Raw genomic sequence first — 25,501 nt, 5'->3', positions numbered from 1 at the left:
AGTGGTGACTCGTGAGATATTTGGGTTACCAGAAGAGCCAAGGACTCCAGGTTGCTACCTTTCATCCAGGTCTACGATGGTAGTTTTAGGGCTCGGTCGTCTCAAGGAGGTTTGGGTGTCCTCAGGCAGCGTGATGCAAACACACTGACTCAGGCTACCTGCTGCGTGTTGGTGTCACATAGTCTGAGCAAGCAAAAACACACAAACGCCAGCTTCATTCCGATCTGACCGCTGAGTGACACGTACGCTCTGCACCTGCATGAATAAGCTAAAATATTGTAACCGTGGTTACCTCTGCATGACAGCTTCGATCCGCGTTTGACTGATTGCTGCTTATGGCAGGATAATATGGCAGCAGGCCAGCCCGGCTGAAGGGTCTCGTGCACGTCGTCTGGACTCTCTAGTCCTTTCTTCTATACCTTTATTTTTCATTCATTTTTTTCTTTGATTGAGTCAATCTGAACAGCCGAACAAAGTGACGCCTTTTCCCGGCCGTCGTGATGTTGATTCGGTATGCAGAATCTGTTTCGCAACAACATTTCAATGGTGCAGAACACCAGTCTGGCCTAGAATATCAATGTCGATTGCCCTCCTGACGAGTGGAGCCTGTGGACAGTGGAGCCTGTGGGCTGTGACCCTGGTATTGCCAGTGTGGTTTGAATGGCCTCCGACCAAGACTCAGACTGTTGGGAGCAAGGACAGTGTAGTTTCAGACAATCACAAGAAAAAGTGGATTTGCTAAGAGCCAGTCGCAGAGAAAACCACTCAATGCTGCTTTATTTGATTAGCAGACATCCTCTGTACATTAAAATACTACTACTTAAACCACATAGTCTGATGATGCATCTGAGTCCGATGCAGTGAATCAGAATCTGGAGTCTGAGCCAAATGTCCAAATCTGATTACATAAAAGACAGTTTGAGACCCACAAACTTTGGGACAAATACTCGAGATCTCCAAATTTCCATAAGGTTGTTGTAAGTTTTTGATGGGTGTAAGTTTCACTTCATGTAGGCGAACACTCAAGGTCTCAGTGATCCTCCAGGCGATTTTCTTATCCTTTAAGTAGCACAGATTCTACAACCGCCCAAATCATGCTTTGAAAAATCCGTAATCGCATTCAAAGAACCCCGTACTGTGTGGGATGCTTTTTGAGCCATGATTATTAATATACAGGGTTTTTGAAGGCAGACACATCCTCAATCAGTCCTCTGTAGTTCTTGCATTGTTGATACTCGAGTATTTGGAGCAAAAGGCTTCAGAGTTTTGGTTCCATGCGGGTCCCCGCAGTTTTACCGACTGTGAATTTCAATTTGGTTTAAGTATAGATGCTGAATGACATAAAAGTGGTGGGCAGGTACATCCGGAAGAAAAAGAGTGAAATGATACTGTTGGGGAGCAAAGGTTCGGCAAGAGTAGCAGAAATGGAGAGGGGATCAGAGAGGATAAGAGCAAGTGCTGGAGGAAGAGGTGAGATTGAAATGAAACAAGAGCAAAATGGCTGGTTGGAGAAAGGTAAGCCTGGATAAGCCTTTGGACAAGTGAGCTCTGTGCGTGTGGAAGCCAGTCAAACAAAAAACTGACAACTTTCTTTTATTCATGCTCCCAAAGATCCACAGCTATTCTGGCTATTATTAGTTTTTATATCAAAACCCCAACACCAGACATTTGCTACTGAACCGTCCCAGAGTCTTTGTAAGCTTTTTTTGTTATAACTAATGCAGATTTTATTGCCATGTTGAAAATTCCTAAATAATTTAGTGTTCCCATCTTTCCGGAATTGATTTACAATCTCGTCTCTTATTCTGTTTAATCACCTCCACTTTAAATCCCAACTCAAGGCTAAAGTTGACACTAAATGTGTTGTTAAGCCTCTGTGGTAAACTGTACTAAAGAATATGCTAACAGGGGAGTGACCACACCCAGTACTTTGATACCACGTCAGGATCAACAAAATGAAGTTTAACAACAAATCTTTCAACGTGACCAATTATCCAATGCAGATGATAAAGCACAAGCATTTTAAAAGAAATGACACAGTGTTGGTGTTGAATACAACTTTGAAAAAATAGCAAATATATACAAGCATACTATGTCCTGTATCTATTTTTTAATTATATGTTTTTGTACAGAATGTGAGAATACCCTCAGTTTTAATATACGGTTTCATGTTTTAATTAATGTCATTATATAAGCAAATTGACACATTTACTACATTTTTGTCCCTGATCTATTTAATGTTATTTAACAGAGTGACTAGCTACTGCCAAGGATTTAGAACAATCCGGGAACAGAAATGAGGCTTTTTGATTCTGGCACCTCTGGACTGCACAAGACATAAAGCACAAATTTAAATGTAAAGATAAGCAGGGGTACTTTACAGTCTTTATAGCATCAAAACTATAGCAAATGGCCAGAAATATCTTTTCCTTGCTGTTCAAAGGTTTCGACACACTTACAGCAACAGCTGCACCCACACACATCCTTCCTCCTGCTCCTGCATAGCCGTGTGATTTATCCAAGGGATTCACATGTTAAATAAAAAGAATCTATACCTGACACCCACTGTGCTCTCTGAGAAAACACATTATGAAGCATGAATGGAAAAAATGCATCACAAAAGGCGTCCCAAAATGTGACATGTATCCTTAGGGACAATTGTAGTTTGGGGTCTCGGCAGCCCGTTTATTTTTTGATTTTTGCCGATGGTTTGCTGCACACAAACAACAGACTGCTGCATCACATCACACGTAAAGGTCTTCTCTGTCGAATCCATTAGCAAAGGGCCTGAGCTGAAGCCCCGACAGAGGCGTGTCCTCTGTCGGAGGATGTGGACTCTGCATTTAATTGTCTGGTAGAGTGTGAAAGAACGCTGCAAATTGGGTTAAATGAAAATCCTCAGTTTCCCTTTCAAGCTGAGACTAGCAACCCCCCCAAACACACACACACGCACACACACAAACACACACAGAAAAAAAAAATGCTGCTTCAGATTAAAAGCTGCCAAAACAATAGAACATGGACCCAGTGTTGACTCTTTTTTGTAATCTTTGGGTTGTAGGACAGGCTCCAACCCGAGTCAGTTGCTGTTCCAGAGAGGGGCCCAAGGACAGTAGCAAATTTTGTAAATCCCCAGCAGAGGCAAGAAGTTAAGACATGCTGTGTTGCAATGAAACAAAGCCCAACCCATTTATCTGAGCATCCCACACAACCCCTGGCCCAGATTTACAGCCTTGGGCACCCAACACTACCTAATCTACTGGCAGCCACTGCCACAGATATTGATAGGAAGAGAGGAAAGTCACCAAGGAATTCTGGGCAGGAGGAATCTAAGTTCCTGAAACACGTAGCATAGAAACACACATCCACTAAAAATGTGTGACCTAATATCTAATGTGCTGTAATCACTTTGAGAATTGGGCAAATTGTTTGTTATTGATTTTTGCTCCTTCTCATGTTTTGTGGTGGCATTTTATAGATTGTTGGACAAAGACAGGTCTTTGATTAGCATCTGTACCCCCCAGGGAGACAGCACACGGCAGCGGTTTCACCAAAAGCAACGCAGCAGTTGGGAGACAAATAAAGAAGGCCCGTCTCTTATCGCTGGATCTAAAGTACCTAATCCTGCATGGAGGCAGCTCTGTGCTCTCAATAAAAAAATTATCCACAACTTGTGTCGATCCTGTGGATTTAGAGGACAGTTATTATGATCATGCCTGCCTTGATCCTGGGAGCCTAGATGCAGACGCGCTGTCGCAAGATAGAAGCGATTACATGGGGAAGAACTTGGAGTGTCGCCGCTGTCTCTGAGTGGGAAAAACCTCCGATGATTTATCTCATCCATTTATTGTTAGCACCAACTGATAGAACATAAAAAAGGACAATAAAAATCACCCACACGCGGACCCATACACTCACCCACGTTAGGATACATGCATACCAGGCTATCAGCTCCCCACCATTGGTAACAAGGGACGTGTTAGCTGTTGGGACTTTTCTTGAACACTGCAGTGAGATCTGCTCATATTTCACATCAGGCGTAGGGGGCGTATCGGCCGCCGGGCTCGTATTTCGCACAGGCTCTGAGGCTTTTGGGCGAAGCAACAACAATCGCCTGCTTGTATGCGCTCGTCTTTGCTCGTGCCCCGTTAAAAGAACATGAAGTTCTCCTCCCTTTGTGAGCCTCCATCTCTTTGCATGTGTATCAGCGTAGCTCAGGCACAGAGGAATAGTTTTAAAGTGTTGCCGTTTAGGGCATGGTTTGGATGTCAGCAGTTCGATGAATAAATGATGTGCCTTCAAGTTACATTTGTGTAGCAGGATACGATGTGACTTTTCACTCAAGCCTGCTGCCATCCAGATGTTAGAGGACACCCCCTGGTAGCTAATGAAAGATACAAAAAGACATAAAATTCTTTTATTAAAAAGAGGCAATTGGAGAGAACAGGAGAGACATTGATTTGAAAATGCTGCAGCATGACAGAACAGCATATGTGCACATTCTTTTGGTGGGCCTTGTTATCGCTCTGGGCTTCTTTTTCAGCTGCAAGGTCGGCACAGAATAGGAAGGGAGAAGGAGTGTGTGGTGTGTGTTGTTTGCAGTTTTTGAGGAAGTGTAGACAACCTGCGGCCAAATCTGCCTGCAGTCGTTGGACATGGCCTACTTTTAGTCTTGCCTGCAATCAATGCTTTTTACTGCTGGAAGAAGACAAATTGGATATTAATTCACACAGAGCAGTGCTTTTGTAGAGCATTCCTACTGTGCCTTTTTCTACGCTATATAAGCTGTACAACCCTGTACATACAGTACAAGGCACCTGTATGACCTTGAGTGGAGCTCCTGTCTCCCAGTGTGTTTAGAACGTAGTGGCCTACTATTGTCTCGTGGCCTTTGTGGTGCTGGTGTGTTTGAATGATGTCCTGTAGGAGACACTGTAAGTGTAGTGTCTAGGATTCAGGCGTCAGCACTAAAATCCAGAGGGCGACCTTTTCTCACACCCCGCTCTGTGCAGTGCCCTGGGTGGGGGTGCTACTGGGATAATAAAACGCATGAATTATACCCATATTGTGCGCTCAAAGTCAGGAGGCTCTGGTGTGTTTCTGCAGCATCTTTTAAACACTAACAGCAGAAACGGGGACGGCGGGGTGTATTGTTACGCTCACTGCTCTGCTCTGGTGATAAAGTCAGATTTGCTGAATGAATGCTGTGATGAATTATGTTGCCCCGTTTGCCAGACTGTTGGGAGATGAATGCGCCTCTACCTGTTTCCTCTGAAGGATGTTGTTGGGGGTGGGCCTGGGGAATATACATAATGCATTGTTTGGAATATACAGTATCTTTTTGGTTTGTAGGAGTGAGTTATGTATTTGATTTGTTTTAAATAATTTAAAGCTAACGTCCGCCCCGCCAGGCTTAAAATAATTATTGTGTTTTGTACACATCCGCCCTTTTTTAAATAAAGACTTGAGTTGTGTTTCAGATATTGATCCTTTTTTCTTGTGTTTGTGTCATCTCACAAGTTTATTTACAGCCAATCAACACACAACATAGCGCCTTTCTAAAGAGGTGCTTTTTTCACCCTTCTCTTTGACTCATTTAAGGTAAAACTGTGCTATAACAACCAGACCTAACCCACGTCAGTCTGTGAATTGGCTGCGTACAATCATTTTGGTCAAAATACAATCATTTTTAATCTGTTGGTACCAGAATTTGCCACTGATTAAAATGATCCTTTTATCTACTCATCTTTATATTTGTCTCCACCCACTTGTTGTATAGTTTCCAAAGTAAATGGAGACAAATTTGCAGTATTGTTGAATTACCAATTTCCAATTCTACACCCCTCCACGTTGTACTAGAGTAGACATAAGCACAACTGATCTCTGCATTTCTTACAGACAGATAAGGGGGTGTCTGCAGGGGTGGACGTGCACTCCCTGCATCCAGCAAAGTAACATGGGATGCATTACCTAATAGGATTGGCAGAAAGTTCAGGGTGGTCTGATACAGCCAGGATACAGTACTTTAATCAATCACCCAGAACATGAGCCAATTTAGGAAGAAGCCTGACATTCGAGATATGCTCTCAGACGGGATTAGACGAATTGAATGCAGAGTGGACACGTCTGCTGCGGTGAGCCAAAAGGATTGTTGTCAGGATACGGTGTTCCTCCTTCACGTCACAATCATATTGACGTGTGTCTCCACAGCCGTGCCCTTACTGCTTCCTCTAATGTTTCACCATTTTAAGATTCCAATAAAGTCAACAATTATAGTCATAATTAAGCTTCTTACAATAAATTAACTTGTATTATGATGTTTCAGTACCTTGGAAAAAGCGCAAACTTACCTCAGTGAGCTGGCATGTGGCTCTCCCATACAAATGAATAAAAAAGCTTGGAATGATTTATGATAATAATTATAATAAACACTTTATAAATAATTTATGAAGGCAGCCTAAAATAAATTGGCCCTGGCTCCTTGTAGAAATGGTGCTGTCATTTAAAATGTCCCTGGGAGCTCATCATCATCTGGATCATCTGGCTTTTCTAATAATATCACGAATATCAGCGTGAGTGTGCAAGGAGCAGAGTCGGGCGGCCGCTTTCCTAAACTGACAACTGGGAGGGCCGGATGGGGAAAACAGCTGTTTCAGCAATTTCAGCTATGCCGATTGAGTGTCCTTACCTCAATCAGGCCCTTTTAAGTCGACACTAGTTTTCCAAAACTTGTGGATAAACCAGATTTTGTTTTAAATTTGAATAATGTGTGAACTTCAGTGTGGCCTGCAGGGGCATGATTGGTTTTCCCTTCACTGTCAGTGGGAAGAATGAGTGAGAAAATAAGAATGGAAGCTGTGATAGTTCTGGTTTAGGGGGTGGTTCAGTTGTGGTGATTGATAGCGCCTCACTAATCCCTCTACATCTCCACCTAAATCCACCTGGCTGCCACTCTGAATTAAGGCATAATGTGGATCAATTGAGATGTAAATGCCTGCACCACAATGACTTTTTCCCAACTGTCATAGTTTTAAATGTGGATTGCTCATTGAGCATGAAATGAAAGAAGTGAGGATTAAATTTTTCACATTGTTTTATTTCATCGCATAAAATTGACAGGATTTTTACAGTGTGATGATAATTTTGCCCTCGCGACCCATCAGGATTACAGCCGTTAGCTTGAGACGGATTGGTGAAAAGCAGATCCTGATGATAACTTGACATTTTTGAAATCTTTCAGTTAGTGGCTTGGTTAATTGGCTCTTGGAGATGATCAACACATCATTTTTTACTCAGTATTGCATCATTTCTCCGCAGCCATCTGTGGGTGATGTGGGCAATGACGGCGTATGAAATATTCAGCAGCAGCTTCAGCTCTTGGCTCAGAATTCCTGACCTACTTGTCCAGTTTTGAGTGACTTTTATTTGACATTGTATGTCAAATAATAGCACCACAATCATGACCTGAATAGTTCTTCCATTTGACTAACCGTGAATTGCAACATTTCACAAATTTATTGTCGTACATTAGCTGTAAGACTCAGTTTTCACACAGCACATAAACATTTACCGGTATATGGCATTTCCTGGAATTGTTTCTCCACAGATTTTGTTACGTTTCTGGAAGTCTTATATTTTTGAATGAAGATTCATAGAAATTTACTGTACTATGGAATTAGTCTTATACTGGCACACAAGTAGCAGGACAGGCTAATCACGGAACAAAAAAAAACAGAAAACAGTGCAACTTACTGTCCTTTAAGATATCTGTTTCCATCTTTACCACAGTGATATTTCATATCTAAGGAAGGTACTTAATTCCCGCCCTAATTATTGAGCAAAGTTACTGCAATAAGAGGGGAACATGAATATGAAAACATGACTTTGGGAGCAGCTTGTGGATTTTGCAGACCTTTTGCACCTTGATGAATCACTTAAAGGCCTTATTTTAATGGTGGACAGAGGCCATGTGGTGCAACATGTGTTTGTTTGGCTTCTGTTCGTGGCGAGGATGAAGGTCACCCTCTCATTAGTGCAGCAGCATCTTTTTTGACGTGGTGATATACATAGTAATCAAGCATGCCTGCACTGCTGCTTACTGTTGACCTTTAGTTAAAAGCATATGGCGTTTGGGTCAGTTTGACGCATAATTACTCCTGTAAAATTTACAGCAGCATACAGTCCAGCCCTGCCCTGGAAATATGGCCAGGACCATAATGCCTCTGAATTAAATGTGTCCTGGTTGCCCCGATGAAAAATAGATGTTGTTGCTAGACTGAGTCAAGTACACTCCTCTACGTCTTGGCTTTCAGCTGCGTATTCAGAAATTTTGCTTGTCACACGACAATACACTCTGGCACCTCTCACTCTGTGCAACCACCAGGCATTTGCATGTCAATAGCTTCACTCAACTCGCGTGCTTTTAGCATTTGTCTGAATATTCTGTCAAAAAGACGCACCGTCAAACTCTTTGAAAAGAAAACAATGTGCTAGAGGTTTCTGCTGTGCTCGGTAACACCTTCTGCTTTTAGAGCATTTCGGGGGGGAAAGGGTAAACAACAAGCATGTGCTTTTAAAGGGGAGAAAGGAGAGCCTGCAAGAGCAAGACAGGAGGTTTAGATCAGAGCAAAGTAATTTATGTTCCTACATTAGATATAACAGATATACCACATTGCTCCAAAAATGTTAATGCACTCAAGGCTTTATTAGCTCATTAATTTTAAAGGCAACATCTGGGTCATGTTTGAGTTTGATGTATGTATTTTTATGTGGATTTTTTTTTCCAAGCTGACCTGTCACTTTTCAAGGAGAGCATCAGCCTACTTACTGTAAATTAAGTGCATCATTTAATTTATTATATTGTGGACACATAATCTATGTGCACGGCCTACGTGCTAACGCACAAAGCTGTGATATTACTCCACAGCTTTCATTGTGCTGCCGCAAAAAAAAAAAAAAAAATCATGCCATGTTCAGCCGGACAAGAAGACGTCAATTTTTAATCGCTGTCTGCTGAAAGCTTAATTTAAAATGTAGTGGATGAAAGTGTTGAATTACACACAGCAGGTCCAAGGCTGGCTTGAGTGTTGTCTTAGGGATGATCAGCAATTCAGATTCTCAGATTTTACGTGACGGGAGAAGGCTCCTGTTTGGGTTTTACTTCGGTTCCAACAGTGGAGATATTTGGTTGCAAGAATTTGGTTCTGTAACCTTGACAAAATCCAACTCACTACCACAGTATAAGAAAACGTGACACGAAATGATGGAATCGCACAATAATCCCAACAATCAAATAGTAATCAATAGAAATAATTTTAGGAATCCTTATAACACAAAGAAACACCTAAAAGAAGAAAAATACCGCCATGCTAACATAAAAGTGAACATTAGCAAGTCAAGGCAGGTGTAGGACGATGCTTTTAAGACCTTTAAGGATCTGTTTACCTCCTTTTAAATGGCTGCATAGCTGCATGTTTGCATTTGCATATCAGCAAAGTCTGAATGTCCTCTTTAACCCAGAGTGGAAGAGTCGGTACCAGTCGTATTACCTGTTCCATCTAAGACGTTATAAAGCAACATCTATGAACTCTGGACTGGCATTGTGGGAGATCAAGTCCCTGCTGTAATTACCAGGCAGACCTCAATTAACTCCGCGCAAACCTGTCGTTCAGCTTCATGTTCCTCTGAAGTGTTAATAGCTGCTTCGAGAAAAATGTTTCCCTTCTCACGTCTGTCAACTTGTTGTCTGGTTGTCTGCATATTGCTGTAGATTATATCGGAAAGTTTAAATGGTAAAGGATCCATTCAAAGCTCTTTGAAGGGGTAATAACCGGTCAATATTCGTCACAAAGTGATTGTGATAAAATTTGATGGACGTGCTTTTACATGTAGTGTCTCTCCAGCTGTGGTCAGCTTTCCCGTACCATATTCTGTCAGGGTCCTCCTCTGCTTTATAAGCCGGAGGAGACCCTGAGAGCGACGTCTGCTGAATTCTCAAGCAGAGATTCTCGAGGAATTCAGCCTCGTTTCACATGTGCTGCGAAGTGTGGCTTCCTCACAGATGGATGATCTCGGCAACTTGTTAAAGTGTAAATTTATAACGCTATAAATGCACAAGCTTCAGCTAAACACTGACACTTCGCTGGGATCAGAGCGGTTGGAACCAAGTGGTGACAGGCTCTAGCACATCGCCCCTCCACCGTGGCACTATTTTCAGCACATCCAGCTCGTTAGCTTGGGGACATTTCATATTTGGCCTTAAACCGAAAACCACGTTTTTATGGACGTCCATAAAACAATTGTAACTGTTGGGCTTTAATGGTGATCACCAGAGTCTGATAAAAGGTCTAATTGTGGAACACCAGCTAGTTTCACACGATGAAAAACTGTAACGCCACAACTCGCCAATTGGAGTTGGAATTCTTTTGTCTGTGATCAGTGATGTTTTCTGAAGATGAGGCATTATCTGATGCTCTTTTGTTCCAGCATCAGATCAGTACAAAGAAAATATGTCAGCAGTGTGATGGAAGCACAAAACGTGCCGTCCACAGCTGACATGTGTAGGAGGGCAGATAATGTGTTTACATAGGGGAGGACTGGCCAACACAATACTTACTCCAGTGGTTTCTCAAACAATCCCTGTGGGCTACTTGAGTGATTAGCTACTTTGAGTTTTTTCCAGTAGGAGTGTCTAGTGGGAGTCTGCGGTGGATCAATAGGAGTTAGAATGATGAACTGTTGGGGAAATTTCTGCATTTGTCTTTTTTACCTGCCCGGTTATTCTGTTTGGTCTAATTGAATCATTTAGCCTTGATTAATATACTTTTAGCTTTGCGTAGTTCATGTTTCATGTCGCTGCTCAAACCATATCTGACACCAGCTCCAGACAAAGACTCAACACACAGACGGAGCGAGAGTGGCTCGCCAACCCAGAGCTGCTGTTTTACAGTCTGCACCTGAATAAATATTTGGCTCTGACCTTGATCTTGGTAGCATGTCCTTTGGTTTATGCAGTAATGAGCATGTCACTCTGACTCAGTGATTAATGAATTAGATTTTAGAGGCAATCTGCAGTCTAAGAATTGAGTCTTAAGGGTTGGATTGTTTTAATTGAATTTTTAGTTTAAATTTAATCTGTTTTCTTAATCTTAACATGTTTGTTTACTCTAAAGTTTAATTCCAGAAGTATGTTTTTTCAAATAGTGATGTTCAGAACTTGGTAAAGGGGCCTGTCGCTTCTCATGTCCCATTTTTCTGACTGGTGGTGTTTCTAGAATATTCTGAAGAGGCTTTTTTTTTAAAATTGCAGATTCATTCAGACTGATTGAGGATGAGGATACTCAAGGCAAATACAGTAGGTCAAAAAGGTTAAAGGCAATGGTCATGGTGGCGTTTTAATCATCCAAGGTTGCAAAAGTCACGAGAATGGCATGATGAAGTATTTTTCTCCTAAAAAAATCAACTTGCTCTTAAGGATGGAAGGATCCAGTTTTGGAAGGTAAATCATTACGAAACCCTTCAATATCCAAATTGAATTGACTGCAAACACTCAAGGATGACCTGATCGAGATTTAGCACTTTTAGAAATTGTCTGATAAAAGGGCCAGCAAACTGAATATTAGGACAACCTTATGCTGGCTCAATGTTCACGAACAGACTGAGCTGATTTGATGAAGGATCGGGGAAACTGATTACAGACATTGACTGGAAAAGCCTTGTAGTTTCTACAAGATGTTTTGTGTCATTGTGATGTTGAAGATGCCTCTTGGAGGCTGAGGCAGACGCTGAAAAGAAGAGTGCAAGAACTTCTTCAGCTGACACTTGAGATCATGAACAGGCGTCTTTGTTGACCACGTGCCAAAAGGTAACATCTTACCAGGGTTGTGTGATTCAGGCACAAACGTACACACTACACACACAAAACTACACACACCAAATCCAGCAAAGAAATGAGAGAGAAATATGAGGTTGAGATCATTGATCATGCACAACTAGTGCTTCTCTTCTGGTTGAAACACACCTGGTCTTGATCGCTCTTACAGAGGAGGAAGATGAGAAAGATCTGATGCAAAAATCTGTGCTTCAATATGCACCTGAATCTCAAAATGTATCATACCGTATCATTCTTTGCCCCCCCCCCCCCACACACACACACACACACACTCACACACATCTGTGTGCCTGTGGCATCTTTGGTGGGGAGGGGTAGCGAGCCAGGTAGCCATGGCAACCTGCAACACCTCCATTTTCACTTCTTTGAAAATATGACAACATCGCTTTGGTGATTATCAGTCCTTGATTTAATGCCAAGTTGCTTCAGTAGTAATGACTGCGAAGCCATGAGAAGAATGGAAGAGTGGACCCTCGTCTCTGGCTCTTACAGAGGCAGTTTCCCAGCAGGAGTCTGACGAAGCTGAGGTTTGATTTGGGGATTTTGTAAACGCTGCGACTGAAACATGCCAGTCGCCTTGATTCACTGCGACGTGCTGTTGTTTGTGAAGCCCACGAGCTTACAGGAGATAAAGAGAAAGTGCTCGTAGAGAATGTGTGTGTTCAGCATTGATTTAGCCACGTTGAAAAACCCACATTTTCCTGTGTGAAAAGAACACGTGCAGGCAGAGAATTTACATGTTATTGACACCCGCTAGGCAGAGAGTAATCCAATCACAAGATGAGTGTTTGTCCCAAATGGAACCCTGGAACTGATGCAGATTGTTAGATTTCTTGAGCACAAATGGGAAGTCGAAGGCAGTAAATTAAGCTCTTCCTTCTCTCCTCACACTTTATTAGGAGTTCAGCTGAGATAACCCTCTGAGAACCTGCTGCCACTTTCCTCTATTTTGCTTGTCTTTTGCTTGTGTCTACGTTAGAAAAACGTTCCAATTCGTGATAGCTCCCTCTACTCAGACCTGTTACTGGTTATAGCTCTAGACTTTTATTAAATACAGAGTTTTTACTCTGCTGTTAAAGAACAAAGAATCCTAGTAAATACACCTGCTGCGTGTATAGAACTAATTTAAGCAGTATGAAATATGTGCCTATTTTCTTTTTAATGAGTAGGATCCATATGTGTTTTACCACTGAGTTGTGATTAGCGGGGGCCAATGGACCGAAGAATGTGGATGATGAGGTTATAATAAAATCCAACTCAGAAATAACTGGTGTAGCTCTTGTTGGAGAGCCCATCAGTTCTTCAAGTGGAGCTTGAGAGGCTGAAGTTGCCTCCACAGATTTTTATGTATAATTCACAAAAGTCGAGCTGCCTGCCAATGGGTGCTGGGGATCCGATATCGAAAGAGGGCCAAAACAATAGATACCCATCAAGAAACAGTGCACAGCAGTCATTCCCACTGGTGGAAGAGGCCGAAGCCTCGGAAAATGCTGCTTTCAGGCTCCAGAAGGAAAGTAAATGATTTGCACATGAAGGCTGCTAAAACCACAGCTGGACCACTGCCACGATTTGGCATGATGACAAAAATCATATACTTTTCATAACTACCAAAAAAAACCTCAGAAATGTAAAATAGTGAAGTGCAGGATAATTTAAAGGGAGTGTTGCACAGTGAGCGGAGGCAGATCTGAGGGGAACGGCTCCTTCGCATCATGATGTCATATGATACAAAGGCACAAAAGCTTTTCTGCTTCTGCTGCATGAGATCAAACCTCTCTGCCCTTGTGTGTGTGTGCCTCAAAGAAAACCTAAATGAATTGGAGAATTAATACATTTCAGATAGTCGTTTTGCATTAACGACCCAGCACCCCCTTTAGACAGAGAGCAGCACCTCCTCCTCGTCCTGCACTCCTCCTTCTCTGCCTCCATCAACCCTGTTGTATTTATTATGGGCTGCAAGGCCACAGTGATGAGACAATCAATATTTCTGGGATGATGAGGGAGAACTCCTGCAATCTCTCTCACTCTGCGTTCCTCCCTTGGCAGTGCTTCAGGAGGTAGAGAGATCAGAGCAGAGAGGACCTCTGAGGAGCCGCTGGAGGGGAGACTGATGAAGTCCTCTGTGCTGTGTCCTCTAAACACACACACTTTATCACAGCAGCCCATGTCCTTCCTGTGTCCTGATTAAAAAAGTTTGACCTGATGTATTTGTACGTCGGCCAGAATTAGTCGTTTCGCACTTATTCAGCTGCCATTTGTCCGGATGGACGCAAAAAATTCCAGCAGAAAACATGTTGCTGGGGGAAAGAGCCATTTGGAAACAGGTTCATCATACATACGTCATAAAGCATGTTTTATTATCATATTATAAAGAACTAGTATTTAAGACCCCAGGATTTTATTGATTCTTTTTGTATTAAGCTTTGAGTAATTTCACCCATATTAAACATTAATTATATAATGCCTGTTACAATCAAGAATATTTCTAAGTGCGCTGCAGAAAAACGTCCTTATAACAGGAAGAAACCTTGAGCACTCCTGGTGATGTTAAGGAGGAGGAGAAGGGAAGATAGGGCCAGAACAATGGTGGATAGAAGATCCATACATCATGAATTCAAACATATTAGTCAGGCTTTGTTATCCTGAAGATACAGATTTTGAATTGAGGCAGTAAGTGGGGCCAGGGGTCAGGTGTGTGAGTATGGAGCCAGCAATAATAGTAGATTTATACAGAGAGAGACCCAAGAGTTGTGACTAATTGGAACACTGCTTTCAGTTAAACTTTTACACCATTTAAAAAGGTGCCAGATTAAAGGTTAAGTGCTTGTAACCTTTGTAATAACAAGTCAATACGTATTCAAAATTAGAAGTACTCCTATATGTAGACAATCCATCACGGAAAGAAAGAAAACCTGGAATGATTTTTGTGCAATGAATGTTTAACTTGTATTTTGTGATGTGGAAAGAAACGTTTGGAAGCTGTTTTACCAGTTTAGCAATAAAAAAAAATGATTTGAATGCTTTTAGGTTGGCTAAGATGAATTAAATCCCAAGAAGGTTTTAAAGGGGGAAATAGGTTTAATCATATCTTCACTAAATACAACAAATACAAAACTTTAGCGAAGTAAATCTGGGTTTATGACCATTATAATTACCAGTTCACTCAGTGTATTACAACATTAAAAGGGTTGATTCTGTCCATGTAGAGATCTGGCAACATCGTCTGCATTCCGTGAGGCTTCGTTTAGCCTTTCATCTCATCCATTGGTCCTAAACAGGATAAACGGTGGATGTCCGTGTGTGCATTTTCCCTGATGGGAATCCACAATCAGAGTGAACACACTAAGCTACTGAACACCAGCGGCACCTCCAGGGGTCTCAGGTTTGGCTTCTCTGTGGTTCGCGGCCATCCACTGGCAGCGGATAGATTATGAATCATTTACACAGTAATTTTGGAAAGCAACACCTCCTCTAAATGCTGTCTTTTCTTTTTCATTGTTATTAGAGCAGCTGCCTTACGAGGCTCAGGGGAAACTAAGCCGCAGAAATTGAAAATTGATCAGGCGTTGTGAGAAGGTGCTGTCACTCGTACCTGTGCTCTACCCTGGGGCTGTAGATTAGCATTTACAGTGCAGTCACCCCAGGCATTACGTACCACCCCTCCAGCTGTGCTTGTGCCCAAAACACAATAGAACAAGGGAAATGAAATCTCGATACTACATTGTTCATGTCTGTACACACCAAAAAGGCATGCAGGAGGATAAATAGGGCATTACATTTATGGAATTATAAATTCTCTTGCAAATAAGGGTATTATTTACCGGTTTTAGGTGTTTCTACAGAATGATCATAGCTGGAGGGATTGTCTGCTTATCTGTCCATCCATCTGTCCCGTTGTACCAGTCCTGAAGACGGGTCTTACCTGTCTGTTCATTCTGGGATGGCTACTGCAGTGGCACTAGCTTGTGTTCTGCAGCTACATTATAGAACCAAGAACAATAGTCAGACTATGTGTCGCAGAATGTAAAGAGTAAGGAAGGCGAAGGATTAATAAATGCTTAGAAGCAAATAACTTATTTGATGTAACTACAGAAAAACTACGTCTGTATTGTCACAAACTGGGTCAAAGCATGTGACAAGAAGAGGAACCAAACCTACTCTGCAGAAAGCCTTGTTTAAATAATTCATGGTGATCCTATAAAGGCACGAGCCTTGTAGCGAGTAAGACAGTGTGGCCGTCTGGGAGGATACAAAGGAAGCATCCCGTGATACCTCAGCCTAAACCAGAGAGAGGATTGGCCTCTGCAGCTTCACGTGCCTAGGTGAAGCTGTCCTGTGGTGCAGGTGAGGGGGGACCTCCACCCGGAGAGCAGAACATAGAGTTCAGCATCCGGAACGAAGTGTATCACGTTTTTTTCATGTGAAATGTGGAGGAGGAAGGAGCAAAGTCGGCTCATCTGTCAAAGCACATAAACCATATTTTCCATTAACTGCTTTACTAAACCCCCAAATACCCAATTATAAGGTTTCACATGAAGTCGAGAACAGAGGCAATGACTTCCCTTATCTGTTTTTATTAGCTTTTGAACATTGTGTACAGATGCAAATACATGATGCTCCAAAAAGTTTTTCTTTTATTTACTTCTTTTTCAGCAGCACAGTGGGCAACAACAATGCCTAAAATAATAAACTTCAGATCTGTAGATCTAAGCTGCATTTGCATTTCTGCATATATTTAACCACATTCTGTTAAATATTTAATCTTTCATTACAGAAGTGCTTCAGATGTTATAGTTTCAGCTGCAGGTGCACTGTGCTTGATGTCAGCAGGTTCCAGTTCAGTTCCAGACACGCAGCCTTTTTTAGGGGCATATTTGCATGATTGGAGACTAATAAATTGTCTTGGGTATGAGCGTGAGAGTTATTATTCTGTGTTCCCTGTGATCGAAGGGTGGCCTGTTCGCTCCGCATTACCGCTTGCCTGGTGGTTGCTGGGATCGGCTCCAGAACCCCCCACGGTCTCGATTTTTGGACAGAGAAATCTGTTAAAACGCGAGTCAGCGCATTCATTTCCATTCAGTACATTTTCATTTCCTGTTGAAGTTAGTTGTGCGCTGATTTTCTCAGGCTTGTTAGTGGATTGCCACAATGCAACATTTTTGACAGAAGCACAACAACTTCTCAACAAAGCAGAAGCCTTGTTACAACCAGAGGTCCAGTACCTGTGAAGATTAGTTCTTCCAGACAATTCCATAAACATAAACTTTTTTCAGATTTGCCTCTAATGCTGATCATTGAATATTAGAGCTGATTAATAGCATATGTTGCCATGAGAGTTCACCCTGGTCAGAAAAGCTCTGAACGGAGTCCAACCAGAGTTGCCCGGGCTACCTCATAAATTAAAATAGCAGTGTCATTGCAGTCTACAAACAATTTAACAAAAGGATCAGGTAGACTCCAATTCTGCCTTTAATAGGACTTTATCTAGAAATTTAAGGGTAAAGAAAAACTTTATCGAACAACCCTGAGTCATTGTGTGTTGGAGACATCTTGACATTTGTCCTCTCAGACATTTTGAGTATGTCAGACCAAACTAGGGGTTTTAGTTCGGAGGATGGATGATGATGATGATGATGATGATGATGATGATGATGATCCACAGAGCAGGGTCGTGTTCTTTCGAGCTGTGACCGAATGTCATGATCGAGCAAACTCAACAATGGGGCCTGACAAAATGGGAGCAAACGGGTGACCTGTTGGGAAAATACCATTAATTCTCCTCTCTTCTTCTCTTGCAGCACTGGATAGAAGATTGGACGAACGACAGAGGGAGGACGGTGAACCGTGTCCTCGCCGTTGAGAGGGATCCGCGCGACTGTAAACCACCGTCCTCACCTGCTGCTGCTGATGACCGTCCCTCAGGTGGCTGGACCAGGCTGCCTGCACTTATGCTGAGAGAATAACCCGGCTTGTATGCTGGTCACTCGCCGTTTGACTCACTTACAAGGACCATGTGGTTTTCTCTGAGGAGAAGTCATCTCACCTCACAGAGCTGGCATGGCGCCCAGAGTGGCGTCGGACTCGGCGTGTCCTTCTGGGTATTGAGTTTTTGCTGGTGCTTTGCGAATGGTCAGAACTACCACCCCACCGTGAACACTCAGTATGGGAAGCTCCGGGGTGTGCGGGTGCCCCTGCCTAGTGAGATTTTGGGACCCGTGGACCAGTACCTGGGAGTTCCCTACGCCGCCTCTCCAGTGGGAGAGAAACGCTTCATGCCCCCAGAGCCTCCGTCGTCCTGGTCCGGGATCAAGAACGCCACCCACTTTGCTCCTGTCTGCCCTCAAAACATTCATAATGCTGTGCCAGAGATCATGATGCCAATATGGTTCACCTTCAACCTGGATATTGTCACCACCTACATACAGGATCAGCACGAGGATTGTCTCTATCTAAACATCTATGTTCCGACTGAGGATGGTGAGTGCGGCGAGTAAACAGGGTGAAACCAAACCTCTCCTCCTCTCTTCTGTCTGCCTTCCTTCCCACTCTGCCTTTTCCTCTCAGACTTTACGTCACTTTTGTATTTCGCGCAGAGCATGACCTGTCGTCTGGCGCATGCTGTGTCCGTGTCCATTGTCCCAACCTCCCATCCTGACTTGAACTTTCATTAGTCTTTTCATCAACTCTCCCCTCCCATGCCACTGTTAGAGGTTCCTCTTTTGATGACAAAATCACTTATTGACCCCTAAAAATGACCAAAAAGAAGGGGGGATACAGGGAACTATTGGAAATACCTGCTGCACCTTCCTAGCTTCACTGTCTTGACTGTCCTGGGGATATTAGCTCTTATCGATTAGCAGCCTGCCTCATAAGTGAATGATCTAAAACTGTAGGGTTGGTGAAATATTCTGTCTGGTACATGCGAGGCCTGTGGCATCAGCCTGACCTATGTAAGACCCTTTACTCTCCTTCTCTTCCTGGTGTCTGCACAAATCTAAAAGGTAATGCGGACTCTGTGCGAAAGCAAACAAAGACGGTCTATCGAGGCTGAAAACAGCCCCCATCCTTTCTTTTCAGGAGAACCACACAAGGAAATGGCTTGACATGAAATATTCAGATTCATAAACCACTCCAAATCCCAATAATAATTCAAACCTCTGCCACCTGTGTGGATGTAATGGGTCTTAAATAGAAGTGCATGTGAATATGGGCTTCCTGTGTCCCAGGATGCAGCAAATACATTCCACCATTTTGGAATATTTCTGCAGCAACACCTCAGTTTCTCCACAGGTCCTCTGTTGTTCTTGTTGTCGATGGAGGGTGGGAGGAGGTGGGAACAGAGGGTGGGGTGGGGAGGTGTCGGGGATTTGACTCAGAGTTGTTGCATGTCACATGGGCTCTTTCTCCAGATCTCGCTGTTATTTTGTAGTTTTCCCATTCATTTTACAGTCAAAAGAATATCCAAGGAATGTGCCAGGAAACCCAACAAGAAAATGTGTAGAAAAGGAGGTATGTAAAAAAAAAAGAAAGAGCAAAAGCCTTCATGAAAGGAAAGAGGATTTAAAGGAGTGAAAGAGGAAGGAGAATGATGGGTGCTTCCTTCCAAAGCTGCCATTATCACCAGCTATCAACTCCCAAATCAAAGCGCTAATTGGGATGAACGTGGGACTGGTGATTCAGATAAACCTTGACATGAGTGCGGAAGATAAGTTAGGCGATGCACTCTGTGTGTGTGTGTGTGTGTGTGTGTGTGTGTGTGTGTGTGTGTGTGTGTGTGTGTGTGTGTGTGCAGGAATGAGTGAAAAGGGTCCCATAATAAACACAAATTACTGTCACGCAATATTCTCGCATCCAATAATATTGTCTATTTATTTTATTTGCTGTGCTGTAAATGTTTCAACTGTGACGTTATTGTGTTATATGTTTATTTAGGCGGATGGATAAAGTCACTTTAGAAGATGCAGTTCGTCAGCTCCTCTTTTAATCCGAAGGTTGTCTCAAAAGCAACACGTTAAAACCTTCAGCCAACAAAACACCCAACCCTGTTGTTTTTTTTTATTTGGTATCTATCAGTCCCAACTCCAAACCTGCATGGTGAGGCAAATATTAGTCTTCTCACCAAACCCCAATAATAGAGAAAAATGGCCCAGTTTCATAAGAGGAACTTACATCCCTCTGGTGAAAACAGTATCCAGATAGTTTTTTCATCTGGAGATCCTGAGCACATCGCACTCCAACGATTTGTCTGCTTCTGGTAGACCTGCACGCTTGATTTCCATGGAGGCATCGGGCAACTATTGGCCCCTCTCTGCTCTTCTTCATTCCGCTGTGCTGAAGCAATTTTGCTGGAGACAGACTGGCCCTCCGGGCACTTCTGATTCGGAATTAGTCCCAGTTGTGGAAAGTACACAGAAATATCTCTTTAATATTCCCCTTCCACTTGAAAGTTTTCAATTATCTTTCCCATGATTGGTAATGAGAAAATGGTTTATCATACATTTCGCATGTTGCTTTTGCGACACATTAGTGTGCAGAGAGCTGATAGTCACATGTTCCTCCTCCCTGCACAAACAGAAAGGTTGCATTTTTTCAATCAGACTGGAAATTCTTTCTTTATATCAATAGCTTTTTTTTTGAACTGGGTCTTCTAATCTTGGCTTAAGTTTAATTAACATTGCAAATGAAGCATAATTTCTTCTTCTCGGGCAATGCAGCAGTCTGCGAAGCGTGTTCTGCTTTTGTCGAAATGTTTTTGACACTAAGGAACGTCTACGGCTATTTAAAGCAACTTGAAAATCCAATTTTTCACTTCCTGTTTTTATCATAATTTCTATTTTCCATAATGATTTATGTATTATATGTCATTTCAATTTGAACTTGCAGCGCTTCCAGTACGGGCCTGTATAAAGCAGAAGAGTCATACACACTGTGCACGTTCAGTTGTAATGGCGGCTCCAGAATCACATCTGCAGGCTGCACAAATGTGACACCCTCTACAGGAAAAAAACCCAAAAACCTCAAATTATGCTATTTCACTCTGATAAAATTGTATAATTGTTGCCAAGCAACAGAATGCAGTTGTGGGAGAGCTGACCCTCTTATAGCATGAAGCACCTTGTGAAGCAGTGCTGCTGGTGCTTAACAAGTGAGAAAACAGCATCATCTTTTAGCAGCCTGAGGTGCATCATATGTGGTGTTACACTCTTTTTCTTCCATGTTATTAGACGCGAGGTTCAAACCTGGTGTTGCTGGACGCTTCCTCAACCTTATTGGCAATGTTAAATGCCTGGGTTGGGTTTGCTAAAGTCACTTTCTTAAAGAAAAGATGGTTTGATTGACAAGAAACGCAGATATACACAGCACGTATAAAACTCGGGATAAAAACCAATAAAGTGCAGGAGTCGTTTTGCTGGACATGTTTCAGTACTTTTGGGTGCTGGGTTATTTCGCTGTTATGGAGCCTTTAGATGAGACTATCTAGCAAAAACATCTTTATAAGCTAGCAGAGTGGTTGTGAACCTTCTTGGTTGACTTGGTTCCATTAGCAATGCAATGCTAGATTCCTCTGCTAAATTTGGAGATAAGCTTGCTAAAAAAAAGGAGCCAGGAATGAAGACAGAGGAAAAGACAGAGGAAAAGGATATGTTTCCTTATCTGTTTGATGTGCATCATTGAGGGTTGCTGTAATTTAAAGAATCACTTCCACTTTCAGTCGAACACAGGCAGTCAAACAGGTCAAACCTCAGCTGCCCTTAAAGTGCTGCAAAATAACAGAGGTATGGATGCTGGAGCTGTGGCATTATCACCGTCATTTTCTTTCCCCATGCTCGGGGTGAATGGAGTGAAGAGCCTGCGTAATAATGTGCCAGGGCGCCGCTAAGCGCCGCTCAACCTCAGAGGGCTATTGGCTCTAGGAGGGTCAATTTTGTGCAGACAAACCGGGATGAGGTTAGACTTTATCTATAAAAGAGGCTTCCATTGTTCACTTGCTTGACAAACAAAAGGGATTGGTTGAAGAGCGCTGTCTTCACGTGACCCTGATTGAGGCAGACTTGCAGTGATGAGGTGCACCCGCTATGTCGAACACCACCTCCTCTCACAATTTGCACATTATTGTAATTGTATTATAATTATTCTTTTAATGTAATGTGTTTGTAAAACATGTCGCCCCCCACACACTCCATGTGACACATCACCCATGAGAAACACTTTTCCCCCCATGTAACGCCAAAATTCATCACTATAGGTCTATTTCAGTCAAGTGAAGCGATACCTGTCGCTACATTCGGTTCAAGCTCGGACTGTTCAGCTACCGTTCTTATGCGGCCCTCATGGGCAGCGGACTGCCGCGTGTTGCTCACCCTGATGCCGGCACTGAACAGCCACTGGATGCCAAACCTGTAGACCAGAAACAAGACGTTATTATTCCGTCACCAGACGACCCTCGGATGCTCGAGGGCTGCGAAAACCATGAAAGAGGCCCCAATCCTGGTTAGACTGCATCTGGGCCATTACGAACCGCAACACACCGTGGTAATCGCTTCGGTTGGGCGACTCAACCCAGCCTCGGGGAGGGGGGGGGGGGCTACTCTCTGTGTGCCACTGTGGCAACATACAAAACAAATATTCTGTGCAGTGTCATAACGCAGCAGACGTCCATGTTTGAGCCAAAAAATGCTTCTATAACCTGACATGATGGTTTGTTGGGGCTAGTTGGGCGAAGGCTGTATCAGGCCAGTGTCAGATCTGGCCTGGGCTCTTATTTAAGATGCAAAGCGCGACCTAAGCAGGAAGTTCCCATTCAGAGTCCCCCTGCTGTGTTGAACAGCTTCCACAGTCAATCCGAGGCTCAATATCACTGTTCTGTCCTCTCCCCAGGGCCTTCTTGAAATTGAACACAACTTCTATTTTTCTTCTGGTTGGGCTTTTAGGGCTCGCTAGTTGGATTCCTCCCAAAGTCTACTACTACTAAGTGCACTTTAAGATGGTCTTAAAGGTTGAGCAACAACACGCATAATTTGTGTCCTTTTTGACAAAAAGTGCAAAAACCTGATTTAATGTTCCTCAGGAAATCTGAAGCAGTTCCACTCAGATGTGTCCTCTGCTTGCGTGATGCTCTCCAGTCTTTAAATGGTGAAGCCTTCCTGCTAATCACTGTCAGCAGAGAGCGTCAGGAGTGTGTTACCCATGTTACAAAAGCCTCCGTGCATACAAAAGCAACAGCGATACGCTCGAACCCTTCGACTACAATGTCCTGTCGTACTCTTTTGTTTTTGAAATCAAACGTTCACGAGGAATTCAAAGTAGGAAAATGATTTCGCTCACCATAATACTCAAAGTCGTGCAGTCTCCACCAATGTGCCCCTCCATCAAGCTGGAGACGGGCAGAAAGACAACTTGGCCGCCTGTTATTTATTTATTTTATTATTATTTTGGGAACAGCTGAAGCGCAGTGTGAGTTTTGGCTGTCCTTTACTGCAGGATTACAGCCTCCTTAACCTTTTAGCTGCGTTCTCCATCATTCTCTCCCGTGTCTCTCTCCCAAGCTGTCCCTTAACCCAGAGACAGATTGAGGGAAGGAGACAGGGAGAGCGGGGAGACGGGTACAGACAGATTGAGGCACTTAGAGCGCCGAGTGCCTGGAAATGGCCACCTGAGGATTAGAGACTGAATATAACTGCTCCAAATTGTCAAGGCTGCAACATTTCACATTTCACTAAGTCCCTTTTCACATTCTGACCTTTCTGATATTTAACTCCAAGGCCCATCTATTGTCAGGGAACCTTTTTTTCCACCAAAGGAAAGGCAGTTAACATTTAGCCCTCACACGATCTATTGAGTGAATTCTGGATTCAGTCAAAAAGTCTCCAGAGTATAAGCCATCTCAATTCCTGTGTCTGTCTGCTTCTTTGCAAGATAGAAACATTATTTTTATCTAATTGTTTCCCTTGGTGGCATAATTAGGTCCATCAGATGCATAAATATGACCAGGTTAAATTCTTATCTCTTCATTGCTTTGGAACACTAATTTCCAATGACAGGGGCCTGACATACAAATACATTTGTTCATCCGTTCCACCTTTGCCTACATTACACTCAAGGCGGCGTCACTTATCCTGAGATCCTGATTCAAGCCCGGTGCTGGGGCCCCTCAAATGTCAAATGTTCACCAATTTTTTTCCAGATTGGCCGTTTGATGCGAGCAGAAACGAGTTCGTAGTTCAGCCACTTTAAAGGGAGGGAGCTTCCCTGTCAGAACCTGCGTGTGTCTGTGTCAAGCGCCACCTCTCAGTGCTGCTCACTGTTTCCCAATGTCAATGACGCAGAGGACGCCGGAACCGGATCGTTAATGGGCCATTAAGACGGCCGTTGAAACAGGTGAAAGCCTTTTGTTTTACTGCAGGCGGGAAGCTCAACCTGACAACTGCATCGCAGCGCTCAAACTGTCTCATTATCACACTGATGAGCCGAATTTATTGGTTTTAAATGTGCTGCTGCTCTTTTTGAGACTGTTTGGGTATTTCTCAGGGCATTTGTTGCTACGATCCAAGTGTTTCCATCTCAAAATGAAGGAAATGTTAAAAATGTCACATTTCCCAATTACTTTGACTGGTTATAAATCCCCTCTCCTTCGATCAGCCTACAATCCACACAAACTCTTTAGTGACGTTTTCAAATGGAAGACGTAACGATCAATACGATATTACAAGGCGACATGCAAAGACAGAACCCATCCTGTAAATCAGAAAACAAAGCATTTACAAACGGGGACGATATGGGACTGAGGACGTAAAACAACTTCCAATAAAATAGAAATATACTGGCTATAACCTGAGAGTGAGTGTGGTTGTGCTAGTCATCGCCGGTGAGGTTGTAGCGTTCATAAAACTATTCTATAAAAGCCGATTCTTCACTTTATAGAACCACAAAATATTATATTTACTTTTGACAGGTCAAAAAAATAAACAGCTGTACAAGTAAACCAGTGTTGTTTTTAGGCTCCTGTTTGTCATGAAATGCACCACGAAAGATGTATTAGAGAACATAATGGAACACAGTAAACACAATGAACACAGACTGCATTAAAATCTGTTTCTCCCACAACCACTGACCTTGACAGGAGCAGCAAAATGAAATGAACGGAGTTAAAGAGCAAATATTGGCTTCAAACGGATTTCTTAGTCAAGGTTAGAAACAAACAATGTTTATTTTCCAGCTAAAATCGGAGTGGGGGGGGGTTCTTTCTCTTGACTTTTTCAGCGTTTCTTTTGATTTTCTCTCATTTTCTGAGCCAGCTGCCAGGGATTAGCGCGAATATTAGTGTTAATATTAAGTGTTTACCTTTTATCTCGAGTTCATCAACCTTGAATGTTGATGTGTAATTCAAGTAGAACGGTTAATGGTCTTTGAATTGGTCCAGCGTATGAAAAGGCCACCAGGGTGCAGTGATGTTGGGAATGTTCCCACGGAGGCCCTCAGCATGCATCTGATTCAGAAAAATGAAGGACACTGGTGTATCGACAGAGTCATCGAGGAATCGTTGTCGATTTCAACATAAAGTCAGCGTGTAGCCCGCAGGGTGACACAGCCTGTAAAAGCTGTCCCGGGGGG

The 25,501-nt window shown here is 42.9% G+C and overlaps 1 protein-coding gene across 2 annotated transcripts in view; it reads left to right on the top strand.

Moving 5' to 3' along the window:
* nlgn3a (neuroligin 3a) overlaps window positions 1-25,501 on the top strand; it is a 104,447-nt gene that overhangs the window by 6,868 nt on the left and 72,078 nt on the right. Inside the window, exons 2-3 of one of the 2 annotated variants that reach the window (XM_003970478.3) lie at window positions 17,689-18,367; window positions 19,340-19,399. In XM_003970478.3, coding sequence (XP_003970527.3) covers window positions 17,902-18,367; window positions 19,340-19,399 — 526 coding nt within the window. In that variant the 5' untranslated portion in view covers window positions 17,689-17,901. The remainder of the gene's footprint in view (window positions 1-17,688; window positions 18,368-19,339; window positions 19,400-25,501) is intronic. The other variant, XM_029847277.1, reaches the window with a different exon arrangement.

Source organism: Takifugu rubripes, chromosome 14 (assembly GCF_901000725.2).
Source record: "Takifugu rubripes chromosome 14, fTakRub1.2, whole genome shotgun sequence".
Lineage (NCBI taxonomy): Eukaryota > Metazoa > Chordata > Actinopteri > Tetraodontiformes > Tetraodontidae > Takifugu > Takifugu rubripes.
The sequence above is the reverse complement of the archived record's forward strand: the minus strand, read 5'-3'. Positions and strand labels throughout refer to the sequence as shown.